The sequence below is a fragment of the Lytechinus pictus genome, chromosome 1 (assembly GCF_037042905.1).
Source record: "Lytechinus pictus isolate F3 Inbred chromosome 1, Lp3.0, whole genome shotgun sequence".
Taxonomy (NCBI): domain Eukaryota; kingdom Metazoa; phylum Echinodermata; class Echinoidea; order Temnopleuroida; family Toxopneustidae; genus Lytechinus; species Lytechinus pictus.
This window is the reverse complement of record NC_087245.1, coordinates 2,049,938-2,070,554: the sequence shown is the minus strand read 5'-3', so window position 1 is coordinate 2,070,554 and position 20,617 is coordinate 2,049,938. Positions and strand designations below refer to the sequence as shown.

General features: G+C 34.9%; 1 protein-coding gene and 1 non-coding gene across 2 annotated transcripts in view; one reads left to right on the top strand and one right to left on the bottom strand.

The window, feature by feature from the left end:
- The first annotated feature begins 7,636 nt into the window (after window positions 1-7,636).
- Window positions 7,637-20,617, top strand: part of LOC129255707 (trafficking kinesin-binding protein 1-like) — a 56,366-nt gene continuing 43,385 nt past the window's right edge. The window contains exons 1-2 of the mRNA XM_064105148.1: window positions 7,637-8,202; window positions 13,438-13,668. Of these exons, the coding sequence (XP_063961218.1) occupies window positions 13,605-13,668 (64 nt within the window). The 5' untranslated portion in view covers window positions 7,637-8,202; window positions 13,438-13,604. The remainder of the gene's footprint in view (window positions 8,203-13,437; window positions 13,669-20,617) is intronic.
- Window positions 16,449-16,567, bottom strand: LOC129268001 (U5 spliceosomal RNA). The gene has a single exon (XR_008585219.1). It is a non-coding gene; the product is annotated as a U5 spliceosomal RNA (small nuclear RNA).

Genomic DNA, 20,617 nt, shown 5'->3' with positions numbered 1-20,617 from the left:
ATTTGAGGAAGTACATGTATTTGGGGGGATAAATGATGTTGTAATTTTGAGTGCATTGTTGTTTTTCCGAGTTGACTGAAACCTTGACTTCCTAGAATATATCATTTCATATTTATTAAGAACGTAAATGTATTTGTACAGAGATGCTGTTGTGTAAAGACTTTGTCTCTACATGTACATGTACGTATCTCTCCCTGTACAGGTATGTGTTTTGTTGTTGTTAGTGTTTGTGTTATTTTTAATAATTATTTTATGAAAATTTGTGCGGGGATAATACAGTGTGGTTACAATACATGAAATACACAAACATCCATGTAGCAGTAGAACATTACAAATCATACAATGTATGTAATAGAGTATGGTACTGAAGTGATGACGTCACAAAACCTTTTTTTTTGCATTTTAGCGATTTTGATACCCAGAACTTGGTGAGAATCGGTCCATGGGGGCCTGAGATATGACCTCATGAATACATAATTAGCCTCATTGAAGTCAATTGGCCTGGTTTCTAACTTTGAGAACCAGGCCAGTAATAATTCACTTCAATGGGGCTAATTACATATTCATGAGGTCATATCTTGGGACCCCATTGACTGATTCTCACCAAATTTGGGTTGTGGTTTTTTGTTATCATGCTCTACCAAAATATGATATAAAAAACACTGAAATGCAAAAAGTGAAAATTGATGTCACACTTTGGTACTCTTTTGTACTTGTCGGCCTACATGTGTACACTTTTAAAGATGTTTTTCCATATCTTTTTAGTTTTTATGTTAAATATTGGACCACTTATGATGGAGGCCTATACTGAACATGTAGATGTAGGCTATACATGTATGTCCATATCGATACACATTTTACATGTGGGGAGATGATATGACCAGTTGTCATTGATGAGCCATATAGTGTGGCCACGAGTAACCTTTGAAGAATGAAGTTAGGCTACTTTATTACAAACTTGAACTTAAGGAACATTTAGAGTACTTTGCCCTTGCGGAAGTAGTTCAGAGGGAAGTTAGCTTTGCCAGAGCCGACTTGCCTAACCCAGTGACAATCCTCTCAGCTCATGTGTTATTCCCTATGTTGGTTCTGGGAAAGGTACATGTACAATGTAGCCTACATGAAGCTACCCTCTATCAATGGCCAAACTGGACTACATGTAATATGGAAGATAAGTTTAATTCTTCACCACTGTAGATCTTGTAGTCAGTTCCTTAGATCTCCATTTCAGGGTTTTGTGAGACACCTCCATCAAATATGATTGATCAGCCATCTACACATGTACATGTACACTGCTGTTGGAATTCACTTGATTTGCAATAACACCCATGTGCAGTGTGTTGCCTGGAAATATGATTAATGGGAAGGGGCTCGGGTATAGCTTGATCCTGAGTAACTGTAGTAGCAAGTAGGGTTCATTAATACATAATGAAGGGAAATCTCAGGATTTCCTTCAGGTTCAGAAATCAGGACTTCCTCTGACTTTGAAGTCTGAACTTGGTCTACTGTCGGGGGGGGGGGGGGGGGGGGCAGTCAAATATATTGCTGTACACATGTATGCATGGCCAAGAAAACGTGTTTGATATTAAAGTTTTTTTTTTTCAGTTTTGGCCGCGGGCCGCGCATGCACTCGTTAAGGGTATAAAAAAACACTGATTTTAAAAAAAGGGTGGTTTTGAAAGACTGGTCAATGGTCAATCGCGGGGTCAAACATAAAGGGTACATGTTTTTTTTCCAAACCTTTCTTTTAAGACTAGCCATACGTGTTTAGGATATGTTTTTTCCCCAAGCTTTTCCTCAGGGCTTTTTCCTCATTTCTGAAAAGTTTTTGGGCCCGAGACAAAACTTGTTTAGGGGTCATATTCTGGCGACAACTTGTTTAGGGGCCAAAATGTGTAAATGAAGCCTATGAAAAACTTGTTTAGGGGGTTATTTTGCACACAGAGAAAAACTCGTTTAATAGGGGGTATAATAATTTGGTCACGCATGTGTACAGCAATACATTTGAATCATTGACTGCCCCCTCCCTCCCCAGGGTCTACTGTGTTCTTCTTTAAAAAATTTAAAAATGGGGGGAAAACAATCACATTATACACTGTTGAATATACATGTATACACAACCAAAAAAGTAAGTCCCCCCTAAATCAAATTGCTGTAACTTTTGAACGGAATAATTTTTAAATATGATATTTCGTAGGTGGTTTAGGTGAATTTTATGGTGTTAATGCTGTTTTACTATCCATCATTTAGCCACTTCACACAAATTTTGATATCGTATGTTTATGGTTGAGTGAGCACAATGTTTTGTGACGTATCATCATAGGGGTTTATGGCAGTGTCCCCTATACAACTTGTTAAAACATGTTATAATTGGAAAATGTTGGTCGCTCCCCCAATTACTCAGCCCCTCCCCATTTCAAAATTCTGGATCCACCACTGATTTGTCCATAAATTCAACTGATCCTGAGAAATTGTTAGGAAAAGGATGCATTTACAGTCCTTCACGTTTATAATTTCGTGGAGCTCAATAAATCGCTCTCCTTATTTTTTTGAGGAGCTCAATTGAGCTCCTCAGAATCGCTCTCCTTGAGGAGCTCAAATCAATTCAAGTATGATAGATTGTAGATTTTTTTCTTAACATTGTATATATATGCAATAGCTGTGTAGCTATTAATTAATCTGTGGTGAAACTAGGCCTGGGTCAATACGTTTACAAAATATCACGCTCCTGCTTTAAATTTTTTTTTTTTCCATAATTCCTTGAAATTATTTTGATTTAGTTGAAAACTATCAGAAAAATGAAGAATATTCACCTCTTTTCCGACTCTGATCTGAACTTACACTCGGTAAATATTGTAGTCCCACATGTAGACTTCCATGGTGTTGCCATAAAAATCTACATATATGAGACTACAATATTTACCGAGTTTGAATTAAAAACAAGAGTCGGGAAAGAGGTGAATATTCTTCATTTTTCTGATAGTTTTCAACTGAGATGTAAAATATGAAATTTTAGCAATTTTCAATTTTTTAATTTTTTTTTAGGAGCGCGATTTTTTGTTCTCCGTATTTTTATTTAGGAGCGCGGTAGGAGCGCCGGCGCGATCGCGCTCCTCAAAAATGAAGGTCTGCATTTATGCAGTATACAGAGTATTCATTCCCAAGTTTTCGAATGTGCTCGCTCAACCATGAAAATGCTAAAAGTTCGGAAGTGTGTGGTGATAAAACTGATGGACGATAAAAACAACAGCAATTAAGTCACGTTTGAAACCAAATTTGCCCCCATTATTCCCTTCATTACCCCCTCAAAATGAGTCTGTGACATTGAAAATGCCTCTTTGCCCACTTTGATGCATGCTCACTCATCCATGAATAAACATATCGATTTCATTTTTGCACATAATTCTGCCCATAGGTTGATAAATATAACTGCTAAATGACATCACTAAAGACAGCCTTGAAAAAAAGTTCCACCATATTGAATAAGGGGTCACTTATTCTTAAACATATGCACCCATAGTTTACATAATGTCTATGAGAGAGGAAGTCAAAATTTTAACAAAAATGAAATGAGGGTTTGTTTCATGGACGGTTTTTGTTACTTCTGCCAACAATTTCTTCATGAAACTTCGCACATAGCTTTAGATTAACACTATCCGAAAGGCGCGCACACCAAAATAATCATTCGATATGGCACAGAGTGGGGCTAAGTCCTTAAACTTTCTTCTCATTTGCATAATTTTCGAATATTGTGTGCTCACTGAAGCATTAAACATCGGGATTTTCATAAAAATCACATTAAATGAACGATGCAAGGAGGTTTGTGACAAATATCCATAGTTAGCAATTGCATTTTTTCCAATAACGAAAAAAAGAGCTAATCGCATTCCACATGTTCATTCAGGCGTGAATGTTTAATTAAACGCATTTGAATCATTGCAGCATGTTAAATGGTCATGAACATAACAAAAAAAGTTGAGGAAAGATTATTTCAGTTACCAAAATGAAACAATACTTGCCTATGATATTTGAAATTCGTATTTTTTGCTTTCATTTAATTTTCATTGATTCGTGAAATGATTAATATTGTTGAAAATACTCTTCCCAAAAATAATTGTCATCATATTAGATCATTTTTATCGATAGAAATGTGTAATAAACTCCAATTATAGAAAATTTTAACTTGTGTTTATTCAACTGTGAAATTTAACAAAAACCTTGTATCGTCTTTTAGAAAGTAGTGTCTTTTACAAGCCTTCTGACTATTTTTCATGATGAGAATGTGGAATTCGTTCCAATAAAGTGGAATCAAAATCATGATATTTGGCGTGTGACTTTTGAAAAGTGACAATTTTGCCTTCTGGCGAAGCTCACTGAAGCATGACATAAAATACGTCCATGACATTTACTCAGAGGGTAGCTTATGAAATTACCTACACGCTCATGTAAAAATGTATTAAAAACTCGCATTGGTTAGGAAATTATGGATGTTTGTTTAAGGGGGGACTTACTTTTTTTGTTGTGTATACATGTATATGAAGAGTTGTATTTTCTTTGAAAAAAATAGATCTTTTTCTAGAGACTTAAATGTAAATGGTACATGTACATGTAAATGATGTAATAATGTACTAGTATTGCCAATGTTGATTATAATGACTACATTTACAATGTACCTCTCAATTTAATGCAAAGTTGCAAATACTTTCAACACAGTCACAGTTAATTGATCCCTTGAAAAACTGTAGAGGAGTACATTGTACATGTCCCAATCAAATGGTCGCTTTGTCAATTTGTATTATTAAAATAGCATGCGCCTGCACATACAGTATACCAGATCTCATCTAGTACACTTTACATCCACTGGATAGTGTGCATTAAATTGATTTTGTTGTTTGTATGTATACACATGTATGCCACCAGATTTGAAAATGAAATCATTTCATAAAGTAAAATTATTCCAAGAGGTATAAAACTCCTGTAACCATGGTATCATGGTGAAGTTTTGTGATGTATAACATTAATGATCATAAATATTGTGACTTTGTAATGACAGATTCACACAGATATGTTAATGAGAAGCATTTGTTTGTTTCGATAATGGGTGACTGTGGCAGCTGTCAATTATTAACGAGCTTTCATCTCATGTTCTCTCTTCACTCCACTCGATCATGTTTACATGTACCTTGTAGATGATCCCAATTGACATTCAAAGGGGCAAGTAGAATCTTTGCAATAAATGACTATTCCAAGTTCTTGCGTATAAATTTAGACGTAACACTGTAAACATGCACATTTGTTTGCATTTCATGTCATTATTAATGCACTTTAAAGATGTAACATCTTTAATTTTGTTTATGATGATACTAAATGGCAACCCAGTTTTGGTCACTATTCTAAATATTTGAATTTTCGCTGAGATACAGTAGTTTAATTATAACTGAATGATTATTTTTTTGCCTCCCCACCATTTAGCAATATTATTGTGTATGGTGGGGGAATCCAGATCTTATCATTAGAATACAGTATGTATTTGAGAAAATTTTCCTATTTATTTTCTCAGCTTACTCTTTGCTAATTGATATACTTAATAAATTCAATATTGTTTTTACTTTCATTCTTTGTAAGCATTATTTGAAACATTTGACTTCTAATGTAGATTGCGTTTAAAGGTTGTATCTAAAATGCATTTAAAGGTTGTGAAACACTGAATGATGGCAAATGACTTAATAAAAGGACAAGTCCACCCCAACAACAAGTTGATTTGAATAAAAAGAAAATAGTCCATCAAGCATAACACTGAAAATTTCATCAAAATCAGATGTAAAATAAGAAAGCTATGACTTTTTATTAAAGTTTCGCTTAATTTCACAAAACAGTTATATGCACATCCTGGTTGGTATGCAAATGAGGACTCTGAGGAGACTGGTGACATCCACTCACTATTTCTTTTGTATTTTATTATATGAAATATGGAATATTCTAATTTTCTCATTGTCAAGTGCAACAACGGTTACCGTAATTCCTCCCTGAACATGTGGAATTAGCATTGTTTAATACTATATTGTTCAGTCAAGTTGGTCCTTATTGTCAAATCTGTAAAAAATTGATCATTGTATAATTCATACAATAAAAAATAAAAGAAATAGTGAGTGAGGGAAATCATCCTCGTCTCATTTGCATGTCACTGAGTTGTGCATATCACTGTTTTGTGAAAAATAAGCGAAACTTTAAAATTTCATAACTTTCTTATTTTACAATCACATCCGGTTTTGACGAAATTTTTAGCATTATGCTAGTTTTATTTATTTCTATTTATTCAAATCAACATTTTTCTGGGGTGGACTTGACCTTTAAAAATGAAATGTAAACATTAAAAAAAGCAATGATGGATAGATTCATGTACATGTACATGTATGTCATGTGAGTTTGATTAGAGATGTTTGAAGAAAGCAAGCGCTGGCAATGCTAGCAAATGCTGGCAATGGTATTCAGTGCTGCCAATGGTAGTCAGTGTTGTCAATGGTAGTCAGTGTTGCCAATGGTAGTCAGTGTTGCCAATGGTAGTCAGTGTTGCCAATGGTAGTCAGTGCTGCCAATGGTAGTCAGTGCTGCCAATGGTAGTCAATGTTGCCAATTGTAGTCAGTGTTGCCAATGGTATTCAGTGCTGCCAATGGTAGTCAGTGTTGCCAATTGTAGTCAGTGTTGCCAATTGTAGTCGGTGCTGCCAATTGTACATGTAGTCAGTGCTGCCAATTGTAGTCAGTGCTGCCAATTGTAGTCAGTGTTTCCAATGGTACATGTAGTCAGTGTTGCCAATGGTAGTCAGTGTTGTCAATGGTATTCAGTGCTGCCAATGGTAGTCAGTGCTGCCAATGAGAGTCAGTGCTGCCAATGGTAGTCAGTGTTGGCAATGGTAGTCAGTGCTGCCAATGAGAGTCAGTGCTGCCAATGGTAGTCAGTGTTGGCAATGGTAGTCAGTGCTGCCAATGAGAGTCAGTGCTGCCAATGGTAGTCAGTGTTGGCAATGGTAGTCAGTGCTGCCAATGAGGGTCAGCTAGTGCTGCCAATGGTAGTCAGTGTTAGCAATGGTAGTCAGTGCTGGCAATGGTAGCAGTGCTGACAATGGTCAATAGTCAATTGTGGCAGTGAAAGGGTTTACCCTTTCACTGCCACAATTGACTATCTATTTAATCAACATATAGAAAGTCATACTCGGCTGGCTAAAATTAATATTTGAAAGATCTTTGGTTGGCCAAACATTTGAAACTAGAAAAGAAGTGGTCATGGACCAGTTCCATGATCTAACTAGGACTGAACATGGTTAAGGGTACAATGTATTTAGGTGGCGCAAATCAGGCCATGCCAGGGTCGATCAGTGGTGCATGTATTTTAGTTTGCTTAACCATGGTTAGGAGCTTTTTGTCAGCCAAAATCTTGCTCTAGATTGAAAAGAGGTAATTTGCTGGATTATATTTGTCTGATGCAGTGACTCATAAAACTAAAATAATTATGTGAATAATTCATACCCATCTGTTTTCCTGTCACATTTGACTGTGAGTCATCTTGGATTGTTGCATCTTTGTATCTTCAATTTACTTTGTGTGTATTATTATTCTGGTGGTCAAGTCAAAAGTTAGATCAAAGCTTACTTTGAATTTTAAGTATCCATATAACATCTTGCTGATTTAAAATCAAGATTGCAATTTGTGCAAGTCTATTGCTATTGCTGGGTTCACTTCCTTTTCCTTTCGCAATCATTTTCTTGAGCCAATCTGAAATATATAGTAATTACTTTTTCCGGATTATTCCATGATTTTGTCCACGGTTACTTTGAGTTTGATTCTATTCTCATTAACCCTAATTAGCTTGGACATGAACATTTTTGATTTTCTACTATTAACATACATTTCTATCACTAATATTGATTGCACTTTGCTGTATTGTTATTTGCCTACAGATTCATGTGAATGAGATCTCATCTATTAAGAGCATGGCGTCAACAGGCTAGTACACACCTGCCATCAAAAAGACACTACTATCATTGATTTTCTCCTGATCTGCCACACCAGTGGTCAAGCTGGCAACGGACACAGAGTCTGACCGCAACCAAAGACTTACTGAAGAGTATTTCACAACTGGCCATTCAGATAACGAAGACGATGCGGTGACCAGTGGTATACAAGAAGCTGGAACCCTCACAGGTTGGTTAATTATTATTTCAATCTTACCTTATTATGATCATCATATTTCTGTTTCTGTTTCTTTTTATGGTAACTTCCGTAGGAAATTGGCATGACAAAAGCCAAGCTGATTTATAACCGATTACCTAGGAAACATTTTATGTCTATAGTTTAATCAGTCACATCTTAAAGATGACAGATATTACTCTCGGGCCTTTTTATCAAAGTGAAGACAATGGCAGAGTGGGGATTTGAACTCACAACCTTGTGATTATGAGTCCAATGCTCTATTCCAGTAGACCACATGACCTGTGTGACACTATAATTATAATCATTACAGTCATCATCATCACTACAGTTACCACCATCATCCTAACCATCATCGTCAGCATTATTATCAACATCAACACCATCATCATCATCTTCATCATCATCATCATCATCATCAGCATTGCTATTATCAACATAAATAATGATATCTTTTATAAATAAAACATGTTTAAACATATGAACAGCTACTTGATCATTAATTTGATTCCGACTTATATAATGCTAGCACTTTCTCCACTTTCTGAGTAGCATTCTCTAGACCTGCCACCTGTTCCTTCAGTATTTTCTCTTCATTATTACCGAATACGTCTTGCTTTTGTTTACAGTTTGCATGTCAGCATGTGATGTACTCACTAGTCTGCCCGCTTTGTCATCAAGGAACTTTGTTTTAGAATGACCTCCTCCAATTTACATGTTAAGGCTACCACACACGTTATGATTGGTCTGTGACCCAATTTTGGAATGAAATATAGTATTTGACGCGAATATTGAGACATGGAATATCTTACTGTGTAATGTTCTAAATCATTGTACGAATACCCTTTGTTCAAATCTGTGACTATGCTATCATCGTCAGAAAGCGAATTTGATATCTACCGTATTCGTAATGACGTCATAGTAGTTGTACGATTGGCTACAATTTGAATATAATTTGGCATTTACTCACAAGTAAAGGCTTGCAATCATTCAAATTTATTCCATTTACTCTTACCTCAAATAAGATAATTTTCATTCACATTCTCTGAAAATGAGCAAAATGCGATTTGTGCCAAAAATAAGATCATGGAGCAGTCGTAAGTTGTGTGGTGGGTGGCCTTGAGAGGGCTACATGACTAGGTCCAAAGGCATGCTCAAGTTATTCAACATGTTCAAAGCATGTTCAAGGCTATTACATTATGTACCTTTATCCATCTCTCACAGAGTCTGGAATGCTGCCCTCTTGAGTTAGAAGATGGCATATCAGGCATATCATCAGGAACAATGGTTTCAAATGAAAGCTCCTTTCAATATCACTAACATCAATCATGCCTTGCTCCAAAATCCATCTTTCAAATTTTATTTAAACATTCACATATAGTTTCCTTGTTTGTATCATTTCTATTTATAATCCTAAAACATATTCTTTGATAAAAAAAAATAAGAGAAGAAGAAACAGACATGAATCATGATTTTCCAAAATTTAGAGCTCATCAATACATGTATTTGTGTTTAATTTTCTTCTCAAAGGGTTCCTGTACTGTACATGTAAAATCATACAATTTCAATCAGTCAGATTACCCCGTCCCTCCATGTGAAAGTTGTTAATGTTACTTTATAAATAAACTGTATATCACTGGGTGTTTATTACTCAAACTGATATAAATCAGACCCAAGGTAATTGGCACTGGGGGTTGTGTATATCACAGTTCATGTCAATGAGTATGTTGTCATGGTAACACATCTATACAGAATAGGCAGCTCTGAACTTGCACAAGAATCAGTCTACAATATGGCATAATTTGATGTAAGTTTCCCCTCCCCCAAAATGACTAAAACTGACCCCAGATTTTTTTTTTTTTTTAAATGTAAAGCTGTTAGAGCAGAAGAAAAATGTGAATTACCATCATAAGTCTGTAAGTATATTGGTCTAGTTTATAAAACTTGGACATAAGATTCATCAAGTATCACTGAACATCTCATGCGAGGTTCAGGTCACATGACGAAAGTCAAAGGTCATTTAAGGTATTTGAACTTTGGTCATTTTAGAGGTAATTATTAGATTGCTGTCATAACTTTCAAAGTCTATAGATATAGTGTATAAAATGTGGATATCGGGATAATCAAGTATCACTGACAAGTTTTAGGTCACATGATCAAGGTCAAATATCAATGAATGTAGTATTGTATCATATGATTGGTGTTTTTTGTGAATAATTATTTTATAGTTCTGTAGTTTAAAGTCAGCACTGCTGTTATATTGAATTGCGTGATGCAGGTGAGACCGCCAGAGGCATCCCACTTGTTTCAAAATGTATGAAAAAATGAAACAATTATGATTTCATGTAATAACAAGAACAGGGAAAGTGGGGATGTGAAATCATCAACCCACCTAATGAATATTCATGACGATGGGCATATAACTGTTTTCACAAAATATTGATAAACTTTAAAATTCAATAACTTTGTTATTTGTTATCCAATCTTTATGAAATTTTCAACATTTTGCTCTGTGAATTTTTCTCTATTTATTTAGATATAAATTATTTGAAGACACCATAGATGCCTCTTATGACGATATTTAGTTTCTTCTTGAGATACTATGTGCACTTGTCTTTTGTAAAATTCTTTTTGTGATGAAATACCAAGAATTATATTTTTCTATTTATTGTTGAAGATACAGTTGGTCTTATTGTGTGAATTCAGAAATCAACAGAATACCTTTGTTATTGCAAGGCCATTGATCATCTCCTGTTTGAAAGTAAATTGTGAATTTTTATATTTCACACTTTAAATCCACAAAGGTTTTAAATCTGTACAAAACATTGTACAATATATTTTCATAGCTATGAAATTGAAGTCTAGTTGTAGACTACTACATGTATATAGAGGATAGGGTTCTAGGATGGGGAGGATGAATCATGTATCATAGAGACAGATGACGAAATGATGAGGCTTGGTTGCACACGTGGATGCATTGGAAACACATTGGCAAGAGATTTGGAGATGCGTACATGTGTGTGCGTCTAAGGTACCTTTAGCTCAAAATGAGATTCACAGCGGAAAAGCGTGATTTGCATTGAAAGTGCTAAAATTGCCTTTGTTGTGTGGTCAATCGGAAGATAGAGACCCAAGGAGTATCGCTTTGTTTTGACAGTGTCTCGTTGAAATGGATGCCTCTTCTGTATTATAAGCATTGGAAGGATGCACCTGATTTCATCTGATTTCATGTGAACGATCTGGACTTGATTTCACAAGAAGTCAAAGATAACTGAGTCAATAGTATGCAATAAGGCTTTTACCAAGAGGTTTTGTGATTTTATGGTGTCTTGTCATAGTTTTGTGATTTTGTGCGGGATACTACATGTAAGAAAGGAATGATCTGTCTATGCCAATGTGTACATGGAGCAAAGTACTTGAGACATTGTAAACTACAAGCGTGCATTCAACATTCCTACATGTACATTTTATTGTAAAGCATTTTGTGACTTGGATTTCTAACATGTCCTCACTACCTTCACTGTAATGGGCCAATGAAACCTTTGAAACAAGATAGCTTGTGTGAAAACAGAAAAATCAAAGAAACAGATCAACGAAAGTTTGAGAAAAATTGGACAAATAATGAGAAAGTTATGAGCATTTGAATATTGCGATCACTAATGCTATGGAGATCCTCAAATTGGCAATGCGACAAAGATGTGCAATGTCACTTGTTAACAACTCTCCCCATTACTTTAGTATATATTTCACTTAAATTGCCTCTTTTATCACATCTATCAGTAGATCATATGTTCTTTCTATCGGAGGGTATGTAATACAGATTTTTAAAGAATACATCATGGATAAAGAGTTTGTATCACCACAAGAAAAAGCAGTTCAATAGACATTTTGAGGCTATTTTATAGTCCATCAAAGGGAAAGTTGTTCACATGTGACATCACACATCCTTGTCGCATTGCCAATGGGAGGATCTCCATAGCATTAGTGATTGCAATATTCAAATGCTCATAACATTCTCATTATTTGTCCGATTTTTCTCAAACTTTCTTTGTTCTTATTCTTTGATTTTTCTGTTTCGACACAAGCGTACTTATTCCAGAGGTTTCATTCCCCTTTAAGCAATCTGCTAGTAAAGATACATCATGAAGTGCATGATCAGGAACACTTGTGAACATATCAATGGTTTTTCCTGAAATATTTTCAAACTAACGACCGAGTAACCCAGTAGCTGAACGATTCTTGTGAAGGTTTGCACTTTATGTGTGATATTTTGTTACATCATGTGAATACCATTAGAGTCCCTTTGGATTGACCAGGGACGTGAGACTGAACTAGCAAATCAATTCAGTTTAATGCACTCTTGACGTTGCTGTTCCCCTAGCAACATGCTTTGGCTTGAACTTGGGCAGGCTATTTTTCTTGCGAGTGAGGGATAAGAAAGCAAGAGAGTGACTGGGAGACCAAAAGAAAAAAGATTAGTTGCATTAAGAAGATGGGGGTACCGGTAATTACAAATAGAAAAGGGGCTGAGTGGAAAATGGGGGAAAAGAGAAGATACATGTGCATTGTGGCATGGCAACATTTTAGAGTCAACTGCCAATCTTGGTAATGATTTCAAAATGACATCGTACTCAGTCTATTCTCAGTTGAAACAAAAAATTGTTTTCAGGGTTCGTCCAAAATGTTTATTTATGATTGAAAATTTACATGTATACCATCCCTGCAACTATAAAATCAAATAATTGTCCTACTATTTCCTTCACCCCTTTTGCCTCATGTTGTAATATTTTTTTCTTTTCAGAATTAATCAAAGTACATCTGGGCTTGTGGGGTAGACCCATTGTTTGAAACTGTTAATTTTTGAAAATTGCTCAGCAACAATTTGATTATCACTTTAATATGATTCAAAACACTCATCTCACAGTAAATTCAGTGATTAAAAAAAATATATAATATCAAACACTTGATGGCAAAGTTGAATCTAGTACACTCCAAAATAATGTCATGAAGACAATAATATTTTTGCTTTTAAAAAATGAGCCTCTTGTGACAGAAATTTTCTTCAGTCAGATGTTCAAGGAATCCATTGTGGATCATAATGGTATACTATTTTTAATGCAATTTGTTACATGCTTATTGTCTTTGCTATAAAGTCCCCAAGCTGCTTTTAAATATATAATTGATCCAGTAGGCAGAAAATATCTTCAATTTTTTTTCTCTCTCTGTCAGATCTTCACAACACTTCAAACATTCCTGAAGTGGAGATCATCAGTCTTCTTGAAGAGCAGATCCCTCTCTACACCCTGCGAGCGGATACTACCTCACACTATAGCTATGAACATGATGATTGGTTGGGACCGGCTGCCTCGGCCGGATTGGTAGCATCTGGTCAAAACATGGATGAGGATGACCGGTACATCCTTTCATCAGAAATGATGGAGGAGACTCTCAAGTATTTCAGTAAGATTATTATTTTTATTTTGCTCTGCTTTAATTATAGTCCTCTTATCAAACTCTTCATACATACTAAACCCCTCCAAAAAAGTTTGGAAATCTGAGTTTGGCCATCAATTCCTCCCAACTCCCAATTTTACACAATGCATATTAGATATCATTCAAAAGATCATTTAATTTTCTTTAAAATGATACCATGCTTGTTATAATCATGCCATCAAGAAAAGAGCAGGATTCAAAAGTGTTGGATGAGGTCTGAATTGAAAAGCTGCAAAACGAGCAGAAATCGTCATGAAGGGTCAATAAAGAACATGATTCTTTTGTCTGTGTCAATAGAGATGAAAATCCATGCAAATCAAGCCCCTGCTTCTTCATTTTATATGTTTTGTTTTGGTTTATGTAGTGATGGTTTTGTGAGATTTAACATGGTTTGAGTCGTGTTTTGAAATACCCATGCATGTTTGTTTGTTATGTGTTCGCTTGTGCAGACGTGTGTTTGATTTCATGTTAATGTTGATGTTAAGGTGCATGAAAACAAAAGAAATCGCTGAGAAACTCACTCATCACCACAGAAAAAAGAACAGTGACTTTGAATACTGTGTCATTTTGCAACTTTCGAACTTTGACCTTGCCCCACATTTCAAGGCACTGCACCTCCATGTGAACCATAATCATATCATGTAGGGTGTCATTTTAAAGACAATAAATGATCTATTCATTGATATCAATCACACATTAATATTCACTAAAACCGAGGAGGGACTATTGATCAAAGTCAGATTTCCAAACTTTTTTTGAGGAGTTTAGTTTTGCAGAGTGTGTTGTGCTTCACCATCCCACAACCAAATTCCTATCATGTATCATATACATGTATATCTACCAAATACATATCAAATTGCATTCTACATTAAAAAGACAATTGTCATTATACCGTACGGTATAATGACTATGTCGCATTAGTTCAGTTATCAGATGACTCTATATTCATGGCAATACCTCTCCTTTTATCAGATACCCTTGTGTGGTATTAAAACAGAATTTGTGAAAGTGTATCAAAACCACCTATGTATAGTTGGAAGTTGCATGAATATCACCTGCATGATCTTCGCCTCAGAAGATGCATACACTACATGTAAAGTCCGACCTCTCTTATCCGGACACGTTGGGACTACCACCAATCTGGATAAGGGATTCATCCTGATCTGGGAGCTGCCTCCCCAATGCACGGTCGCTACGCGTAATCTATGTAGTGGGCGTACACAGACAGTATTTCACTGCTGTCAGTGCAAATCATAGGCGTTTTTTATGGACATTAAATCGATCGGTTGCCAAAACTCTTAGATAATTTACCTGCTGAAATGAATACATCGAGCATACATGTACCCCCGGCATGTACCTCGAAAAAAAAGAGAATGAATTGTTTGAAAATTGGATCATCGCAGCGTCGCAAAGTCAGCCATTCTTATACTGGCTGTATGCTCAAACATGATAGATGACAAAGGTCTGAGCCCGCGAGGCATGTGTTGATGTTTTTCATAAAAAATAATGTGGTTGTAGGTAGACTATATTGGAAAATGTATGTAATCAAAGTGAGCTTGCATAGGAATTTTGATTTTAGATTGAAATCTCATTTCCCCACATACTAGACTGAAAAAAAAAAATCTCGGCAAGTTTGTGTCCAAATAATAAAATGATTCGGAGAAGGGGAGGCTAGGATCAGAGCTGGTCTGACTGTAATTTAGTTGTGATCTCAAGGAAGCTGCTGTGACAAGTGTGCACAATATGGTTGCCTCCATTCATAAGAGTCATAGACGATTATGAATATGGATTAAAAAAATTAAGAAATACCATGCTACCTATAATCTTACTTCCTTTGTTCACATTAGTTTTTCCTCCTTTTCTCTCCTCTCTTTTCCATTCTCTCCATTTACTTCCTTACACCTTCACGACTTCCATTTTCATTCGTCTAGTTTGCTTTTCACTCACCTATCTTTTTCTCCTCTGACACTCTTTTTTGTCTTCTAAGATCACATTACATATAGGTTTGTGTATCATTCAGAAAATGTTATGATACTTTGTATGAAAACTTTATACATGTATGTAACTTGCATGATTGTAAAACTGATCACAATTCGGCCTTTGGCTGCGATGATCTTTTAATAAACCTATTTTTCTATCTATCTATCTGATCAATTTCATTATTTTAAACTTGTAACTCATCTTTATTTAATGCAATAGCTAATGTACCATTATAATGTTTTTCAATTAAAAAAAAAGGATATACATTGAACATAAAAGTCCATGAAGTCCACAATTTCATAATAAAAAATTTCCAGTTTGCAGCATCCATAATTCATTAGGATATCTGAATACTGTGCATGTATGTACCATTGTATGTGTAGGCCTTTGTGATTTTTATCAATGACTTCTTTCAGTACAGTAATGGTACATGTAAATCTCTTTGATTTATGCTTGCATCAGTACAGTTACAGAATTCCACAGCAAATATAGCTGGAAAAGTGGTACCCCAATAAATAAAGGAAATAAAAATCGTACTAAATTTGGGAGAAATGAGATTCCTAAGAATGATAATGATTTGCCAAAAATTTGAGTACTAAATCTGATATTCCAACAAATTTAATTTATAGGCCTACTCTTTATTTAACTGTCTCTATAGTGGGCATGTACAAGCAAGTAATAGTAATTAAATTCCAAATTTTAATGGTATACATTTTTAGGAACATGTTTTGGTTGGCTTGTTTCTTTCTTTACATTGTTGTATTGCATGCCCTGTGTTTCCACTGGGCAGGAGAAAAATCTTATAGACTCATCAATGTGTTCCTCTGCACGGAAATCTTTAGTAAAAGGCGAAAGATTTATGCGTATTGCAGAGAAACCAGAGTGATGTGGAGGGGTAGTGAATAGTATATGAAGATATCCATAGTACCATATAGGTATGGTTACCAGTTTCAAAGCTCACCATTATACTCACCATTTTATATATAATTGCCTCCAGTATTCAGTGGTTCTGTTTATATACATAAGTATAGTTGCTTTAGATAAAAGAACTTGAAAAAAATTTATGCATATCCATAATTAGATTTGTGAAAAATCAGGTTTTAAATGAAAATTATGGCTATCCAGTGTATTACTGCTGGCAGCCACTTCATGTTTGCATATTCATGAGAAGAATGACCAATCAGAAATGGTTGTAGCTACGTTGAATCAATACAGGATGCGAGCTGCATGAACGCTCAGCATACGCACACAAATTGGCACACAATACCGGTCCCTTTGGTGCATACAAAACCAAGATCACTGTGGATTGTGTGTGTGTGTATGCATGTTGGCACGCTGAATGCTTGGTATTGAAGTACACACACACACACACATGTAAATGTAGTCTTCAAGCACAGACTCAAATTTGACACTTTAACTAATAATACCATGTCAAGGGTAGAGAGACTAGACTCCAAACCCAATACTTGTTTTATAAGCAGCAGCCACAGTCCATGAGTAAATCTAGTCTCAATACATTAAGACTGCATTATGCACTGAAAGTAGGAAAAACTAAAAGTCTGCGTCTGCAGTGCATTGGAGCTGGAATACCTACCCTTTGAGTTTCAAATTCAACTATAATGTAGAAGGACTTTTAAAATAGTGCATTCTCATCTTTGGTTCCTCAGCAACTTAGCAAGGGACATGGAAGGAGTGGGAGGGGCGGAGGGGCAGGGATGGCTTCAGGCGCTCACCCCCACTTTTTTCTTTAAACAAGTACAAAAACGTAAACACTGATCATTTGATGGTGTTTTTTTGTATGGTCAGCCCCTCCCTTTAAAAACTAGTCTGTGGACATGCATATTTGTAGCATGAGTACCAGTTATCAGTGATTGCTCTCTTTTTCAATAATACACCATTGATACTAGATTTGCTACAAGAAAATATAACACATGATAATGATACTTTCAATAAAAACCTTCGAATGGATTAGCTTCAATCCTTTGACAGATACAGTATTACTTTGGCCTACTTTATGTCTTCACGTTGTATTGAACAAATCAGCAAAAAGATCACAAAAATCACAATTTTTCCATGATTATACCAAAGCTTGTTCAGTATCTTTTAGTTAGATTGTACCAGTGAAACCTTTACATTAAAAAAAATCCAGACCACAACATCATCCCCCCCCCCCCGAGACAGCATGTTTCTTTCCTGTATATATAGTTCTCTGCTATTCTGTTTACAAGCAGGATATCATGTCTAATAGCAAATATAGTTTTCAAAGTAGTTTTAACTGTATATTCTTAACATTTGGTTTAATATGCCTTACATGGGTGCAGGTTAAACTTATAATCTAGGAATCATTATTTCTTTGAATATGAAATTCAGAAGTTATCATGCACATTTATCCTACATGTACGTGTGTACATGTATGTGCAGGGAATAACATGTATGTACAATACATTAATGATCCTGCGAGAATTCATGGAAAATGTCAGATATTTCATGAGTCACCCCTCTTTATCTTCAATGGGTTACTTATGTATCACCAATTTGGTTCAATTATTGACTTTCATAATTTCGAACTTTTTGCTCACTATATCATTGAAATTTCCAGTGATTTGTTTATTAAAATATTTGAAAGCTGTTAACACATTATTGCTCATTCAACAAGTACATGTAGCTTTATAATTTAATTTTGTAATAGATTCTCAATATTTATATGAACTGGAATTTATATCCTTCAGTATACATCTATCATAAACAGGAGTACATCTTGTTCGCCTTGATTTTTAGGTGCATATGAAGCTTATATATCATTCGAAATATTCCATTTGTGAACAAAGAGGGGAAAATTATATATTATTTAAAAACAATGACTCATTACAATTTTTTGTACAAAAAATATGATAGAAATCAGGATTTAGTTGTACCCGTTCTCATACTTGAAAGTATTATCATCTCCCTACTTTTCCTTACATGTACAGAATAACAATAAATTTCCCACCAAGGATCAATATCGGTTTATTTAACAGATAACAATAGACCCACTGAAGCAATCACAATAGATCTTGATCGATCCATCTGTTGTCACTTTTTCATGCAAGGACATAGAGGTTGAGTTTGATGCGCAATGAAAAAAGTCCAATGCAAACATCCTAGAGTTATTGTCAAAGAGCCAGAACTATTTTCGAGAAAGTGGAATCGTCTTTCAGATTCTGGAAAACTGATTTTCAAGATACTGATACAATCAGATGCTGCAAAGTTTTCCATGTACATAATATACAATGTAGATAACATTCGTCTGGATGTGGATCAAGGAGGTTATTTTGCTATTTAAGGTTTGTATCAAGGCATTTTTCAATATTAAAATCGACTGAGAGTTTGAGACTCACGATATACATGTAATGTACACGAGAGACAAAAAAGATTAAAAAAACAGTGTATTAGCAATCATCAGAAATGAGATGCATTAGAAGACAGACATTAGCTTCTATGATATCAAAGCTACTGAGTTGATTTGTTAAGCATGCTTCAATATTTTTCTAAAGCTATCAACCTGAATGGATATATCAGGGTCTATTAATATTTGATTGAGTTGACTCTAATTTCATTTGAGTATGCCTTTATTGTCTGTATTCCATGTAGCTTTTAATTTTAAATAAAAGTATTAACAAAAGACTTATTTTAAATAAAGATGTGAATGTTGGATCTCATAATCATAAGCAAATCACACAGATAATAATGAATGTTTGAATAGACATTTTAAAATTGTATCTTTGGTTTTGGTAAATCCTCAGAAGGTGGGTGTCATTATTGCAATTCATATGCACTAAACAATTATGCGAATGGTATTAAATGTAATGTTTCAGGGGATATATTTTTTTTTATGATTTTCAATAAACATTTATTTTGATCAGGTTAAAAATAAGATATCTGCATATTTTTGTCATTTTTAAATATAAAACCACTTGTCAAGCTGGCTGATTTTTAGCTTTCTAGTTCAACTGCAATTAAAATTTACTAACTGAGTACTCAAAGAAAAGTAATACAGAGAGATAATGCAAAATAATGTACAAAGCAATTCCAAATTTGAATTTTAATGGTTGAAAAGAGATTCAATGGCCACTTCATCTTTGTATGATTGTAATAATTGATGAATTCACATTTACCAAAGCTTTATTTGGGCTTTCAAAACATTTCAAAATCAGAGGAATCAGAATCAAAACCACTGAACGCCAACAAATACTTGCTTTTGTTTTCTGCATTCACTTCCTGACATAAGGGGTTGCATCTGCGAATTAGTTATCGTCCAATCATGGACCTTCCATGATCCAATAGACATGACATTCATAGCATTGTAGTCTACGTATTAAACCTCCTTTGTGATTTTTTTAATGCATAATATTTTATTCCTACATGTAAGACAGAAGAAACATGACATCTGAAAAAAAATCATTATTTAGGAAATGTTTCAGTTTTAGTCATATGTCACATACAGTGTATAGCTGCATAATGATGCATTACATTCTTTTGATATATGTCAACGCATTGGTGTAGATGGCGTTACACTCTAGTGGATGAGAAAGGTTGAGTTAATTACATCTGGGCTAATATCTCTATCCTCTAGTGGTGAAATGACGGATTGTTTGCATTCTCAACGTTTTGAATGGTGAACAGAGAGTGAATAGCATTGTGCCTTTGACATTTTACACGTACACCGCTTTACCTGTGGAACTTGAGAAGTCCTTAATTTATGATAGCTTTAATACAGGATTAATGAGAAATCTTTATTGTTTGAAATATGGTATGGAATGTGGTTTGGGGACTCTACTCGGCTGAAGTGTGCAAGCATTGATGTACAAAATGTCATATTTGGTTTTATACCACAGATATATGATATGACTGATGGAAATGTAAATTTGAAGACTGGTAATTGTTTACTTGTGACACT